General features: G+C 40.1%; 1 protein-coding gene across 7 annotated transcripts in view; it reads left to right on the forward strand.

The window, feature by feature from the left end:
* Window positions 1-16547, forward strand: part of elavl4 (ELAV like neuron-specific RNA binding protein 4) — a gene marked incomplete at both ends in the record, with an annotated part of 68397 nt that extends 51850 nt beyond the window's left edge. For 3 of the 7 annotated variants that reach the window (XM_079466633.1, XM_079466631.1, XM_079466635.1), the window contains 4 exons: window positions 1912-2065; window positions 8977-9202; window positions 13147-13185; window positions 16220-16547. In XM_079466633.1, the coding sequence (XP_079322759.1) occupies window positions 1912-2065; window positions 8977-9202; window positions 13147-13185; window positions 16220-16547 (747 nt within the window). Of the gene's footprint in view, window positions 1-1911; window positions 2072-8976; window positions 9203-13146; window positions 13186-16171 lie in introns of all 7 variants that reach the window. The other 4 variants (XM_079466632.1, XM_079466630.1, XM_079466634.1 and 1 more) reach the window with 3 other exon arrangements.
* Between the last annotated feature and the right edge of the window lie 271 nt (window positions 16548-16818).

Consider the following 16818-nt stretch of genomic DNA (forward strand, 5'->3'; position numbering starts at 1 on the left):
TACCCTGAGAGGACACGAAGTAATATACTACATTAATCACTATGATACTTTTATGGTGCTTTTGCGTCTCTTTAGAAGCTTTTGAAAATCTCAGACCCTCTTCATTTTGGTTGCATGTTCCAAAATAAATGTGTTCCAAATAAAGTCATATGGGTTTAAAGAAAACAGTTTTCTTTTAGATAAACTAATTCTTTATGCCATCCGCTTGCAAGAGAGGTCTGAGTGAGTGTGCGATCGGGTGAAAATAGCAGCATGTGTGTCAGAACAAAGAGTGCCAGGGGTGTGCGCCGTTGAAAGAGAGCGAGAAAACAAATGCAGTGTGTTTTAGAGTGTGACAGGATCTGTCCAAGGTGCTGGCGAGTTCGACGAGTTGAGACGGGTGAGAACGTGCAGTGTGAGCGCGTGATGGAGAAATGGAGGGAGTGTTGTGGGAAGAGCGCTGTCCAAGGTGCTAGTAAGCACAGCATGCTGATATTAGAGCGTGTGGGGAATGCGAGAGTGAGAGAGCTATAGATGGCTTGGCTCTCACTACAGGCACAAACAGAAGGTTCCAAAGTGTTATTCAGCACAGATGACAGCCAGCCTTCTCTCTCTCATTCTCGCTCTCTCTATCTCTCTCACACACATGGTGCCATCATGCTTTCAGAAAACAAATTAGCTTTCATCATTTGCTTTTTTGAATACCGTAGCTTTTACTAAAATGTGACAATTTGAACAATATACTACACTGTATGTATACAGCAATAAGAAACACTGACAGCATGACAAGACACATGAAAACTGTAATAAAAAAAATCGAGGTTTTCAAATAAACAAATTGAACCTTTCCTAAATACATGGAACAGATATTACTGTGAATATAATTTTTTTGCAGCATTTTTGGTCTGATTTCCATTTTCTGCAAATAAATGCAGATAGAAACAATATGGAAAATGTTATCACTTGCGAGATATGTTGTTCATAATTCATAGAATGAAAAAAAATATAATTTTACCTAAATATATACCTATAAATAGTACATTCTGAAAATCTGAAAATAATTTTGAAATCACTCATATATGTCAAAGAATTGAGAAAGTAAAATTATTTTTAGTTTTTATGACGGAAATGTGACTTGCATATATATACATTATGCTCGTAGGGCTCATGAATCATTTATTTTACATCGGGTACATTATGTATTTATATTATGACAATTTCTAAACCTCTTAAAATATTATGGGTATCCTACGTTTGTAAATCTGTGTATGCATGACAGAGAATCCCTTGAAACAGTTCTTATAATATTCTTATAAGTAAACAGGATTCTGCTTTGATCTTGAATGGAGGTTTAGAGGGCATTTTCTTTCTGACGTCTCTAGCTGTCACAGAGATCATCAGAGACAGAACAGGTGCAAAGATGACCGGCAGCATCTGAACGCTGCATCCTGCCAATGTAATGCATCCTTGTTTTTTATAACGTTGGCAAATGTTGCCTATAAATTGTCTGATACAATATCATCCAAAAGCCAAATTAAAGCAGAGCAATATAGCTGAAACAATTGTGAATATTTATTATGTTTCATCCTCTTGAAAATAAACTGAGAATGTTTAATGCAAGAAATGAATGCAATTAAAATCGAGGTACAATTCATCATGGCTGTTTCTAAGTAATGCTTTAAAATAGGGAAGGATGACATTTATGTATAGCCACAGATTAATGAGGCATAATAATAAACAGCAATATTTACCAACATATTTTAGTTTTTACCAAATCATTTAGCAATACGCCTCGTGGGACCTTCTGTGCACATCTCTGAGCGATAACGCAAATGAACCATTGAATCCAAGTTATAAATGAACAGTCCCGCCGCATAAAGCACTATATTTTTATCATGTTGTCGAATGATCAATGTGTCTGTTGCCTTACAGGTGTCGTATGCACGGCCCAGTTCAGCTTCTATCCGTGACGCCAACCTGTATGTGAGTGGGCTGCCTAAGACCATGACCCAGAAGGAACTGGAACAGCTCTTCTCCCAGTACGGACGGATAATCACCTCCCGCATTCTAGTCGACCAGGTCACAGGTATCAGTGGGACCCCTTTTCTCTTCCACATTCATAAACCTTGGAACTTGCAGCAAAAAAAAAACACATTTCACAACAAAAATCTTGCATAAAATTTGACCTCAATAAGTCCTTTGGCTTGCATTCAGTAGTTATGGCCAACACACATACATGCCAGAAAGGACAAAATAATTTCAGAATACAGATTGTTGCATTATTATTTTCTCTATTTAAAAGGCCCATATCCTGTATGCATGTCATTGTACCGCATCACAAAACACATTTATTTGTGTTTTTAGCTTTGGTGTTTGTGTATGGGGGGAACGTGTTACTGTGGTTTACAAAGCAGTCGTTCAACAACCTACTAGTCCGTTTGGAGAACGAGTATATACTTTCTTTTTGATTAAATTAAATATTCAAAAGCTTTTATATTTTTAGTGCCTGTGCTTCACTTAGCATGCTAAAAGCGTGCTTTGCTTAAAAAATACAAACACAAGAACCAAGTCCATAACATGGAGTGACTGATGAATCTATTTTAAAGCATCGACTCATCTCTTTAGTCCATCCATCCTCCAAAACCATGAATAAACCACCCGTGATATAAATGGTCATGGAGCTGCATTTCTACACATTTAATATTTTCCGTACTGCATAATTCATAACCCCACTAACCATGCAAACGATACCACATAAGCCACAGAAAAATGTACTCCACGTTCTAGTGGTGCCGAACGTTTGGCCACACACACACACACACACAGAGGCCTTCCTCTCTTGACACAGATCCTTCCTTTGGCCCTATGAAGGCTCCCCGGGAGAGAGCGGTCCGCAGGAGGGAGTTTAATGACTAATTAAACTTGAGTTGCTGGTGATTAAGAAACAAGGAGTTTTTTCTGATCGAAGGGCTGCCATAAAGAGACATGGAGCAGATATTAAAACTCTTCTGTGAGGCCTTGAATGCCAAACAGGGACTGTAGTTTATGTACAGTATGTGTGTGCATGCGTGCGCGCGTGTGTACAGGGCAGGTTTGGCTATATTTGTAATGGAAATATAGTAGAACATGAAAAATTATTCCAAATCCGATCCGAAGTGCATAAACAGAAAAGCAACTTAATATCTTTGAGATAAGTTTGTAATATCAATTTATTTATTGATTTAATAATGTAAAAAATTTGAAAATTTTCCCTAATTTGTTTAAAAAGCAATACTTTGACTATTTAGACCTCTACAAAAATAAAAAAGCACATGCTTGTAATGCCAGTTCTTATTCTGTTACATCCCCCATATACAAATTTCAAGAAAAGAATGCATCCTAAAATAATACTGCAAGTCTAAGTCATTAATAAAGACAAAGACATATGCCACGATAAACTAACAGTGTCTTTGCTTTTCTGAAATAATAATCAATCGTAAATCTTTGTCAACAGTTTCCTTGTGAGAAATATGAGAACAATTAGGGAATCGTAGTGCGGCGGTTAGAGGCAGAAACACTGTTCCGCCTGCCATGTAAACGCCTCTGTTTGCCCTGTCAGAGAGGAGCTTCCTGTGGATAATGTATTCCAGTGGAAGTGACTGAAAGCTATTTCCTTTCCTCAATTGTATACTTATGACTCATTCCCTAGAGTGTGTCTGTTTGTTCTCACTTTATTGAAAAAACGAGAGTAAATTTCATGGATGTGAAAAAAGCAAAAGTGTTTAAATGTGGACATTAACTTGAGTGAAATATGATAGGTTTGGACATCTGATCAATGGTCAAATATTCAGAAAAGCGCTGCTGGGCCTTGCCCTGCAGTCAATGCATGTTCCTCCAATGAGGGCAAATACAGTACAATTGATCCAGGCACAAGCTGTGACTCTAAAGTGAAAAACCCCTGCTTGTGGAAATCCCTCTTTTAAAATGCCACGCTTTTTCCTTTCTGTCTCGTTTTTGTCTTGCTCATTGATATTTTCCCTTGACTTGAATTCCATTAACTACACTGTGTGAGCGTGCTGTCAGGAAGGGTTAGACCATGTCCATGCTCTTCCTATGTGTTTAAGCCAACGTTCCCCATTGAGTATCCGTATCAAAGCGTGTGGAACACAAAGGATCTGTAATATATAAAACAATGCAATGAAGCAGAACAGTCAGGTTCCAGAAGTGAAAATCTCATTCATTTTGTTCATACAGACATTTTTAGCAACAAATACATTTTTCAAGACCTACCTTGAGCTCCAAGTCTGTTCCATTCCCTTGATGCATTGCAAATGACAATTTAAACGCGCTTAACTGGTAGGCCATTGCATTAGCAGCGCGAAAGGTTGAAGGTTCAATTCCAAGGAAACACCTACAATGACCATTATGCATAAACAAGTCATGCATTTTTATATATTTATAAAATATATATACGTATACTTGTAAAAAGTCTTTAATTTTTAATAAGTACTGTACACAGGTTTATGTCTCTGCAATTTGCTTCAAAATGTATTTATTTATCGCTACACATGTTTAGTTCATAGATTACGACTTAAAAAAATGTGGGGGAAAAAAAAGCGAACAGCGCATATTAAAATGAGATGCTCCACCCGGCGTCACCATCCGTATCTTCCCGTAGACATCGCAGCATAAACGCATGGCATGACATCGCTGCCTTGGCCTCCAATTACACAAGGACAAACAGATGGATTTATAGCTGCGTGCCAGCAGAACCAAGCAAAGAGCTGCTCGAGTCTTCAAAGACCTCCCTTACTAAGCCTTTTCAAACACCATCTGTAGCGGCAGCAACTAAAGTTACATAAAACGAAAACGTCGCTTTCCTTTCTCTGATTAGGCGGAAAGTAAGGCGAGAGATGTGCGCTTTTTTCCTCATAATATATTTAGCGCACTAGTTTAATAAATGTTCCATACAGTTGGCACAGCCACTTGAAAGTGAGCGAATGAGAGACGGAGAAGAGGTGGCTTTTTCAGAGCTTTCCTTTATTCCCACCAGAGTATTTCCCCCCTTCTCTTTATCTCTCTCTCCTATGCAGTAAGTGTCGAAGAACAGAACGGTGGGCGTGCAGTAGAAAGCGCTTTGTCAGGCCGGCTGTGGCGGTCTCTTGCCACCATTTCTTGCGTGCTCTCTCTATGTGTCACGGATATTATTAAACTCAGCATTCTCTAGCTTCATGTGTGCTGAGCCCAGATAAGTACAGGTAGAAAGTTACGTAAGGCAGGAGTGATTACCAGGAGAATAGTGCTGTTAACCGGCACATTGTAGCTGTAACTCTGTTCTGTTCGTGATAAGCGCTATAAAGGAGCTTACGGTGCCAGTATCTCCAGTTTTAGCTTGGCCGTGCGCTTTGTTTAGGCAGCCTGTTGTAGAAACGGCTGCAGGCTCATTATGGTAATGTCAGGGAAGCAATGGGAAAAGAAACGGTAAAGCACAGTCAACATTAAGCCTGGCCATTTGCATTTTTTAACCGTTAAACTGCGAGCCTTTTCCGGCCTCCTAATTTTAGCGGTTCTGGGGGCCGCTGATAGATCGTCAGCTGTTTGCTGAGTCGCAGCCGGAATGACATTGGTCAGCACTATTTCCACCCGAGGAAAACAAGATCCCATCACGATTTCATTATAGTTGTGTTAGTGCACAGCACTGAAACACTCTGGATTGAAACACAGACTACCTGCCCTACGGGTATAAGCTGTGTTTTTTTTAGGCGTGGAACAAAACACACTGCAGAGGACAAAAGGACACCCAATATAAAGCATTTGGCGAAATTGAATTTGCTGTTAAACAGACATCAGGCACATCATTTATAATGTTATGACTTGCTGTGTACTGCGCCTGACTGTCAGAAGCTATTGAAACACAGGCTGTGTTCAGAATGAGATACTGTAGTATCTTAATACGTAGTTCTGTACTGTTTACTGTTTTTTTTTACTTTTCGCATTTATTTTTATGGCAGACACTTAAATCCTGAAGAATTTACAGTATGAATTTTGTTACAGTACATCAGTTTATGTGTTCTGTGAGAGGTGATACAAAGATGTTGCCATTGCAACCAACATGCTTTGCCAATTATACAAATAGTAAAGTAAAGCAGATGATATTATTTCACAATATTCCACACTAAGATTTCCGATGCTCCACTATAGTGGAATTAAAAGGTCGGATCAGATGCAGTGCATTGTGGGTACAGTTTTGTTCATTATACAGTGGGTCACAAATAGTGCATTTATTCCACATAGACCTTTTTTGCAAGACTGAACTGAAGACCAACTGAATAGACCAACTGAACATTTAGAACTGAATCAAAATGTCACACGAACATTTTTAGGATGTCATCTTAGGGTTCTATCTGCATTCTGAGCAGTTTTGAGATATTGCACTTCTTGACTTGAAGCCATTTGACTTTGTATAGAACCTTTTTTTCTAAAAAAGTTCCAAAAATGTGCACAACCTAGAAAAAAAACATCACATAATGTTACAGAATAAGAATATGTGAATTGCTAATTTTTCACAAAAATATCAGATTGAACCTTACAATTCCAGGGCAACGACATGTAAAATAAAAAACACTAAAAACTTCATCATGTGGACCAGTGTTAATTATGTATGGCAAAACATAGAAATTGTTTATTATTAAGCTTTTTTATTAAGGTTCGAAAGGGCTTGACATTTGATCTCCGCGGAAAAGAAATCTGCGTTCATCCCATACAAGTAAAAACAAAGATAGTATATAGCTGAAGGCAGATCCATCAGTTCATTCCAGCGCGGTTAAACTGACAGACAGAAACAAAAAGTCTTGTAGTTTCAGATCAAAATTTTATGAAACAGAATTTGTAATCTCTCGTATTTTTAGAGACTCTAGCTGTTGCGTGTCAAATGTCTTCCTGAGAGAAACCGAAAGAGAGAGAGAGGTAGAAACAGAGAGAGGTGTCAATCCCAGTTTCCTCTCTGCTCCACTTTCTAAGGATTCTGCTTTGACCCCAAAATCACTCTGCCACGTTTATGCTTAAAGCTAACGCCGCATCCTAAAGTCCCCGGAATAATGCACGCTTTCGCTCTTCGAGTTTTAACTTCTGTCATTACAATTAAAGAAAGCAGATTTTGGGAAGGGAAAAGTGAAAAACTGTCAGGGATGACTCACGCTTCCAGGGAAAAACTGTAATGCAGCCGCAGTCTGAATGAAAGCTCGCTGCATTCAAAAGATTGTGTGCAAATATTTGTTTGGAGAACTGAACGTATCTAAAGACACTGATTTGAATAGACAATGAGGCAGCACAACAGAAAACATCAATACTAGCGTGTGACAGCCGAGAGTGCGAGGGGAGACAGAACTGACAATATAGGATGCGGCGTGTTTGTGTTATAGACACACAAATACGTGTTCATTGTATTATGCAAATTGCCCTCTTGGAAAGCTGTCTCGACACTCTCCCCCTCAGAGCCAGAAGGATCGTCTCATTAAAAACCATCCCCACAAAAGACCTCCCAGTAAGCCAGGCCCTTTTAAATGTTACTTTCAGGTAGCGGTCAAAACCATCGCCTTGGAAACCGTGGAAATGTTGCCGGCAAGCTGCATGCCATGAGGCGGCGTGTGGCCATCAGCCGGTGCAAACTACGCAGTGTGAGGCCGAGCGAGACGTGGCACAATCGTACACGCGAACCACCACACACACACGGTTTCCACACCAGCAGGCAACAGTATCTCTACACAACATCGCCGTCCTCTCATGAAGAAAAGAAAACAAATTACACGTCTGCCTGACAGCGCCGGAACGTAGGCTGGCCAATAGGGTCTCCGTGTTTCCTCACGCCTCATTTGCATAATGTGACACTAGCGATAGGATCCGTCATATGTGCTGCATATCTCTGTCATTTGTCGTTGACAAATCATTTGCCGCTATTTCGGTCTCTAAATATAGAAATAATGGGTTCTGAATGAAGGTGTGTGCTAGTAAGGAAATGTTCCTGTAGCTTGAGCGTTACATGAGTATGGCACTAGCAACGTCAAAGCAGTGCGTTTGATTCTCAGGGAATGCACAAACTTCATCATAGTTCATCATTTACTTACCCTCTTGTCATTTCTAACCTGTATGACTTTCTTTCTTTCAAAAATATATTTCAGAATGTTGTTTACTGGCACGCATTCACTTGCATTGGTTTTGTGTCCATGCAATATAAGTGAATGTAGCTGCTGTTAAGTTACCGACTTTCTTCAAAATAGCTTCTTTTGTGTTTTCCTTTGAATTTTCGTTATTGGGTGCACTATCATTTTAAAATGTACTCCATGCAAAAGTCCTGCAGTGGCCAGACTTTTGGCTGGCACCCGGAAGTTTGGTCATATCACCCGTGTATTGTCCTGTTTGCATTGGCTTGCCCGTCCATTATAGAATTGATTTAAAAATGTTACGTTTTTAAAGCTCTGACTGGATCAGCTCTTACTTATCTATGTGAACTCTTAAATCTAAATACATACGTTAGATCTCTGAGATCTTTTGAACAAAGATGGTTGATGGGTCCGAAATCCAGGTTAAAGTTGAGAGGCGGATTAGCTTTTTCAGTTGTTGGGCCAAAACTGGAATATAACTGTTCCTAACTTTTTTGAGGCCTCATCATTTATTGGTATTTTACTTGTTCTTTACACTGCATTGCTGTATTACATATATTTACTTTTTATGCAAATTTTAGTATGATATTGTAAAGCACAGTGGTCCACTATTGTTGTATTTATTGTGCTCAAAAATACATTTTGATTTGATTTGAACAATAATGTATCTTTGTTATGCACTAAAGATGACCACACAATTTTTTCTGGATTTGCATCTCTACCTGTAAGAATGAAAAAGGCAGAGACAATTGCATAAATGTAGGCAATGGTTTTACCTTAATTGGTTGATATTGTAGTTGCAGTCCGTATAAAGCCAGTAAGTGTATCGTGTGTTGTTTCTGATCTGCTGGCCCCACAGGTGGCTCGCGGGGTGTGGGCTTCATTCGCTTTGATAAGAGGATAGAAGCTGAGGAAGCCATCAAGGGTCTGAACGGACAGAAGCCCTCGGGTGCCGCCGAGCCCATTACAGTGAAGTTTGCCAACAACCCTAGTCAGAAGACCAGCCAGGCGCTACTGTCGCAGCTGTACCAGTCCCCCAACCGGCGCTACCCTGGACCCCTTCACCACCAAGCGCAGAGGTTCAGGTAAAAACCATTCAGACGATACTGGTTCTACGGAGTTATTCGTTTATAATGTGCCAAGTGAAAGTCTTAAAAAAAGGTCAGGGCTGTTGCTAAGAATTGTTGTCTCTTTATATGTAAGCATGAATGTGTGGTCCACTAGAATCAATGTTTACTGTCTCCCCACTTGCTACGCCTCTGATGAAGGCATAAAACATAGAGGTGACTCAGAATTGGTGAAACAGAAAGACAAAGGAATAGCTGCTTCCAAAAAGAAACAAAATGAGATTCAGAAAAGAAACACAAGTGAAGGACTGATAAGAGACAGTGGGGTTCTGTCGTTCACAATGTCCCTCTGATTTCTTTTTCTCATACACCATCGTTCCTTCTTTCATTTTACATCTGTTCCTTTCATTTCAGTTGAGCAGCCCACAAATACCTTCATTCTGGCAGCTTACACCTTTTCAGCCCAGGGCAGCCGTGATTCTCAACCTTTTTGAAAGGCAATGCAAAGCACTTTTCTTCTGTATCCCTCACTACACATGAAGCAAATAGTAACAGGCAACAGTAACAACATCTTTGATCCTGCTATTGACTTGCTAGGACTTTGCTTAAGATGTGCCCTTCTCTGAGGCTCATTCACATTAACTATGAGTCACGTCTTATGAGCTTTGAGCTGGTGAAGCTTTCAATACCGAAAGTGTACGGCTTTGTAACAGCAGATCAAAACGTAACATTGATGAGGAAAGCCTTACCTGTGTTTACCTTTACCCGTCTTAAGTTTCGCACATGCAAAATGCAATTTTGTGCTTTTAGTTTGTAAAGCATTCATCTGAAAATACTTTAAACTGGAATCAAAACAATCAGAGATGTTTCTAGCTGGCTGTGGTTATTGGTTTACAGCATAGATTTTTATAGCAGTAAAATCAAGATTCTACAGTACATGTTCTGCTTCCAGTTCAGAAGTAAACGTGAAATTCCCCGGGACCCAGCAATGAATATGAGCAACAGCATCGGATGTCACACTCCAGAGCTACAAAGAATAATAAAATAATACACAATAAATAAATATAGTAATTAGAATACATATATTATTATTTAATGTGTGTGCATTCATATTACAACTAATGTATTATCTAAAATGTATAAATAAGCAAAATGCATACAAACATTCAAAAGTAACAAAATATGTTTAAAATGTGTTTAAATACATAAAAAGTAAATAAGGTAGTATGTAATACTAAATAATAATTATTATTATTATGTTTATATATATATTTATATACATATATAATTTTATACAAAAAAACTATTACAAATACGCTCATATGAATGGAACCGAAGGGTAAAGAGGTCCAGCATGCTCACATCTTTAGGGAGATTAGAATGTCATGCAAACCTGTAAAGTGTTTACTGTTATTATTTAAATATAAAATACTTTCAGGGAGTATACTCCAGTCTCCTCTAGATCCATGAGTTGCCAGTCTGATGTTCATTTTAACGCAAGCAATTCTTTGTTTAGACAAATAGGAGTCGAGCAATTAGCACATCTCAGCAATACTGATGACAGGAATCAGGAATGAATTTCTCATACATCACAAGCAAGAGATATGAAAAGGATGAGCACCATTTGCATGTATTAGTCGGCCTTACAAAGGCGTCATTGTGTTGTGTGTGCGTTTGGAAAGCCAGTGTGAAAAGCTGTAGGCCGGTCAGAGACACGCCTGCAAATATCTAACACATCGTGTGCTTTTGCACCTCAGAGCCCTTGCAGCGATTAACTCATTTACCCACAAAGCAACCTGCCTCCCTAATTGGCTAATTGGCATCGTAATGACTCGACACACTGACTGTCCTTGTTTATTTTTGCTGCATATTTCTCACTAGAAGATACAGTCACCAACTGTTGACCCACCGCAGTGTGTGTGCGTGTTTGGAGAAGTTGAGTTTGAAATGTGGGAAAGCAGTAATTAGCCCTGTCGGCCATCTTGCAAAGGTTTTAATAAGACATGAGTCGGGGCCGAGCCAAGTGAGAGACCAGGGTCACAGAGTAACCAAACAGACAGGAGACTAAAATGAAAATGACTGACAGGACAGGATAGCGTAATACACTGGCCCAGCGGGTCACCGGAGCTAATAGAGATGCAGCGAAAAAAGACATTGCAAGATAAAGAAAGGCCACTCACAGTTAATGCTGTATTACATCCTGTCTCAGACTTCATTGAAATGTCATTTTTATATTAAAGTTTTCAGGTGAGCTGAAAGTGGCCCGGGCCAATTTCATCCATAACACTTGCATATTATCTGCATGTGTCCCGACAGTGGGATTCATTCTTTAATTCTCATTCTCAATATTTCCCTCTATGATTTAAGTTTTTATTTGGTATCATATCCCCCTTAATCACTGTTTAATCATATATATTACCAATTAGATGGGGTGAATTCAATTAATTTGAACCACTTTTTGCCCTTCATTTTAATACGCCCAATATATCTAAATTCACAGTGTATATTACAACGTAAACAAAATGACAGTTCCTTATAATTTCTCAATTTGAATGTATCAGTTTCTCCAAATAATTGGTTGTAATTTCAGCCCCCAAATTATGTGGGGGGGGGAAGCAGCCTAAAAAATAAACCTTATATGAGTCTTAGTGGATTTATCTAATTGTACCGTCAGATGAAAACCTCTAAAAGATCATATTTGTACATGTGATAAATATACAGAGGTCCCAAAAGTATTTTGAACACTTGTTCAAAACACGGTTTGGCCAAAAGTTTTAATTCTCATAATTGACTCACCCTCATGTCATGCCAGGTGTATATGACGTCCTTTCTTCAGTTGAACACAAAAGCAAATCCATCCATCATTAATATAATCAAAAGGACTCCAATGTGATCATAAATGTCTGCTGAAGCAAAACCAAACATTTGTTAGCAAAAGATACAAATATTTTGAGTTTTAGTGAAATTAAAATAAAAACGCATATACTGTACCGTTTCAGAACACATTTATCTATTAACATTTGTTGTGTTCAACTGAAGACATGGACATAGTGGATTTTCTAAGCCACGCCCACAGTAAACTGTGACATTTATGTTAAAGCAATATGGCAGAAACAAAGTTTGTGACAAAAAAAATCACATTTCACATTACATAGGAAAATATATATTCTCTCGCAAATGTCCTTAATGAATGTGCTAAACTACTCTAGCAGGACACCTGTGTGAATTTCAGAGGAACTTACTTTATTCATCCATCCTAAATGACCTTGGAACCATTCTGTTACATGTCATTTAAATAAAAAAAGTAAGAAAGTAAGAATTATTTTAAAAGCAACTCTCAGATGCCACCTGGTTTGATATTTTGTATCTAATGCAATGACATACATACATTTCTAAGTGTCTAAACTTAATTGATCAGAACTAAATACTTTTTTGAGGCCACAGAACTGTATATGATTGTGGCGAGGGGGGCGTGGTTTAGCGAGGTCTGCGGCAGGAGAGAGAGCCGGGAGACGAGCGGTGAGTAAATGGAGCATGTGCAAATTATCAACACCTGTATCCAATTCCAGTAAGGGCGCGGAGATCAATAAACCACGCCCCCCTCGCCACAATGATCTATTAGCTATTGCATAAACTCAAAAATAGTCGAAATCAAGGCAGGGCTGCAGAATTCTTAGACTCGAGACCGAACGCTCCCAAATGCAACTAGCAATTGTGTTAAGTATGTGTGGTGCTGGGTGGGCAGTCGAGTGGCCTCCTGTGTTACCATTAGCACTGCTGCAAATTTGCTGCTCTTTGAATGTATGATTGACTCTGTGAAACGCCTGATGGGGCAACACAGCGTAATGGCCCATCGCTGGATGGGCGTCTACCTTCAGTGAGGCAGGGATGTAGCATTAGTTCCATTGAGTGAGTCGACCATCTGCCTGGCATTAACCCCAGAACCCTCCTTCTCTTTGCAGGCTGGACAATTTGCTTAATATGGCCTATGGCGTTAAGAGGTAATTAAAATTTCACCGAATGCCAGATGTCCATGTTGACAGTTTGATTTCTATCTTGTCTTTTTTCCATACTTTTATGAAAATCACATGCATTCAGTTTAGTTCAAGGTCTTCCTCTTCCCTTGAGTTCTTTTGCTTTTTCTTTCTTGATTTCATTTACTTGATTATTTATGATTTACTACCAACCAATCAGTAGCCAATCAAAGTACGTGTAAGTATCTTTTATAATTTGTAGTGTTGAGTATGCATTGTATGATTATGAATTTTTACATTGCGTTTTGGTATTTTGTGTTTTGTGTGACGCTCCTGTTTTGAGGCGTGGCTTTGAAAGGATTCAGGGGCTGAAGCACCTCCGTCCAGCTGAGCACTTGCAGCTTTTATTTTATAGACTTCTTTTATGATACACTCCAACCCACTACTGTGACCAGTTCAAAGAATTTAATACCTTCAAAATTGTCATCTGTTTACTCACCCTCTTGCTCATCCAAAACCATTTGAAACATGTGAAAGTCTTTCTCCCATGGAGTAAAAAAACCCAAGGAATTAGTCATTTCTCTTTTTGTGCTGTTACAATGAATGGGGACTGGACATTCAGAAAGGACATAAGTTTTATTAAAGTCCTTCAGAACTATTTCAAGTTGCAAAGAATTACATTGTGCAACATACAGTATATAGACAAATGGACTGTTTTTATGTAGTTATTGTATGATGTTCAAAACATTGACAGCTCCAATACCCATTCAATGTAATAAAAGGGCAAAGAGTTAACAGTACATTACTCCTTTATGTTCTAGAAAAGTCCAAATCATGTTTTTGAAACAACATGAGGGTGAGTAATTCATTTAAGTAACTGTCTATTTAATAAGACTTTTTTACACTGGGGATGCATAGTTTATAACAGATAAATTTCATGGTTATATTGAATTTGGGTTGGTTTTGTTTGTTTGAATGAGCTGGTTAAGGGCGAGACGGATGTGTTGCCAGCTCACCTGGATCCCTGCAGGAAATGTAGCGTTTCACTGCTGGTCTGGTTGCCTCTGATCAGTTGGGTTTGCTTATGTTCTTTTCGCTTTGTGCTGCTATGGATATAGTGGAAAGGCTGTTCTAGTGCTTATAACATTTTGTTGCATATTTTAGTATCTATTGAAACACTGTGATGTCCACCGAATACCAAATACTCGAGGCTAAGATGGAGGGCGTAAAAGGTTATGAGTTGCGTTTGTTTTTGCCTCTGTAGTAGACTAAAGCCGCCATATTTACTCGATTTATTATCTTTCCAAGAAAGTCGCTAGTAACTAGAACGAACCGCTGCAACGATGGTTGTTAGGAAAACATGCTTTTAGAGAACCCGACTGTACAAAATCTCTGCGGTTCATCTTTTCAGCGTAGAGAGCTGACAAGCCACAGGAAAGGAGGCAATCGAACAGGATATGCCAACAAGGCAACGGCATCTTTCAAAACAAATGAGACGAAGACTCCTTTTATTTACGCTCTGTGCGATCAGCTGTCAAATCGCTGAAAAAGGCCATGAAGAAATCACATAAGCCTGTCTGCCTCAAGAGAGAGAGAAAATTTAGGGGAGATGAAACCAATCTAGGGGGCAGGCGATGTGCGCCGTCAAAGGTAATTAATGAACAAAGAGCGGTCTGAAAAAGTGAGCATCACTAGGTGAAGGTGGGCAGCTAGGAGGGGTGGGATGCCTCCAGGTCAGCTGCTTGTTGCTATGCAACTCCATGTCCAAGTGTTCGCCTCGGTTCGAACAACAGACAGCGCTCAGCCCTGCCCTCGCAGTCACCAGACATCCCTGTGTCAGCAGTAAGCTAGTCCGACCCTCACCCGCTAGCTCATCTACAGATGACTGGCATTCAAATTACCGCCGAGCCATATTTCGCCTTCTCCTCTAGGATGAATAATGGCGCTGGATTCATTATTTACACAGAAATACCAGCATAATTGAAGTCATGAGATGGTTTGCTTGTCACACGGCGCAAAGTGAGCCGACTTACCATTATACCCTTCATTTACATAATGAGACACAAGTGACAGGACACAAAAGAGAAAGAGAGAGACAGATGTATTGACTCTGCCAGGACGAACCGGCTAAAACGCAGATGAAACGTCTGAGTAATTCTTGGCAGAACAAGAAGCAGGGAATTGGCCAGCACTGTAGTCCGTGCAGCGCTATTGATCACAGTCACACACTGCAGAGCGACGGAGGGTGTGGGTGGAATAAACTCTGTTCCCCTGGCTAGCTGGCTGCTTCCATCTTCCATTTTCTGCTTGCCGGCAGCTTCCTACATCCCCCCTACCCCCCTTAGATTTGGGTTTGGGTGAAGACGACGTCGGCAGCAAAGCAGAAATCTCAATTAAAGCACACCCAATAATGCCTATAGTCATTCCTTGTGAGGTGGCACACGAAATGAACCTTTTATCCAATTTACCTTTTATTTAAAGTGGAAATTTCCTTTAAGCGGAAAGGCAATTAAGCGAAATCAACTGAGCATTCAAATCTCGGTATCGTGAGGGAGGAAGAAAGGCAAAGAAAGGAAAGATTACAAGAAGCATGAGAGCAGATTTACACGGCCGCGTACCAAATCTCTGATGAATTTCGAAGGTATTAATGCGCGGAGTTCCTGTAATTTAGTTTCCGCGCAGGAAGACGGGGAAAAGAAAAGAGCTCTGTCTCTCAACGCGCGCACGAATGACACTCTAGCACAGCCAGCGTCGGGAGCGCAGCCTTTTCTGTCGCCATTCAAGATTCTTTCCGTCTCGAAAAAAGAAGCAGAGACTTGTGGCAGATCAAAAGCCATAGATTGAAAAGATTGCATTGGCGCACAGTTTGTGATTTTGCAGGCCCGGTCCTTATCACATTTTCCCGCCTGCGATTGCGCAGCTGTAATTGCAGCTTTCTAGTCAGTGCATTTTAGTCGGGAGCTCTAAGTTTGGCTAGCTGTGATTCACGCATCTCGTTCTTGCTTTTCCTCACACTGTTTTCCTCTCTCGTCCTTTCCCTCTCTCACCCCCCTCCCCGCAGGTTCTCTCCCATCACTATTGATAGCATGACCAGTCTAGTAGGAATGAATATCCCAGGTCACACAGGAACGGGCTGGTGCATCTTCGTCTACAACCTGTCGCCAGACTCGGACGAGAGCGTCCTGTGGCAGCTCTTCGGACCGTTCGGTGCCGTCAACAATGTCAAGGTGATACGCGACTTCAACACCAACAAGTGCAAGGGGTTCGGATTCGTCACCATGACGAACTACGACGAAGCGGCCATGGCCATCGCCAGTCTGAACGGGTATCGATTGGGTGACCGTGTCTTGCAAGTGTCTTTCAAGACCAGCAAGACCCACAAGTCCTGAACTCCCTTTCCCATCACTCGTGTAGCTCCTTACAGCTCCTCTATTACTAAAAACCCACCTCTGCCCACTCAGCTACTCAAAACAGGAACACCCAACCAACAAACCCACAAAAAAGAACTGGATATGGCTTATAATATAACTTTGGACCTATAAGCCAATGTTGCCTAAGTATTACAAAATGAAAAATTGAGAATATTCATTATTTGGAGACCCTGAAAGTGGTACAGGGATTCTGTTGTATATCTATTTGATTTATTCTTGTGGTTGTTGT

The sequence above is a fragment of the Barbatula barbatula genome, assembly GCF_947034865.1.
Source record: "Barbatula barbatula genome assembly, chromosome: 11".
Classification (NCBI taxonomy): Eukaryota; Metazoa; Chordata; class Actinopteri; order Cypriniformes; family Nemacheilidae; genus Barbatula; species Barbatula barbatula.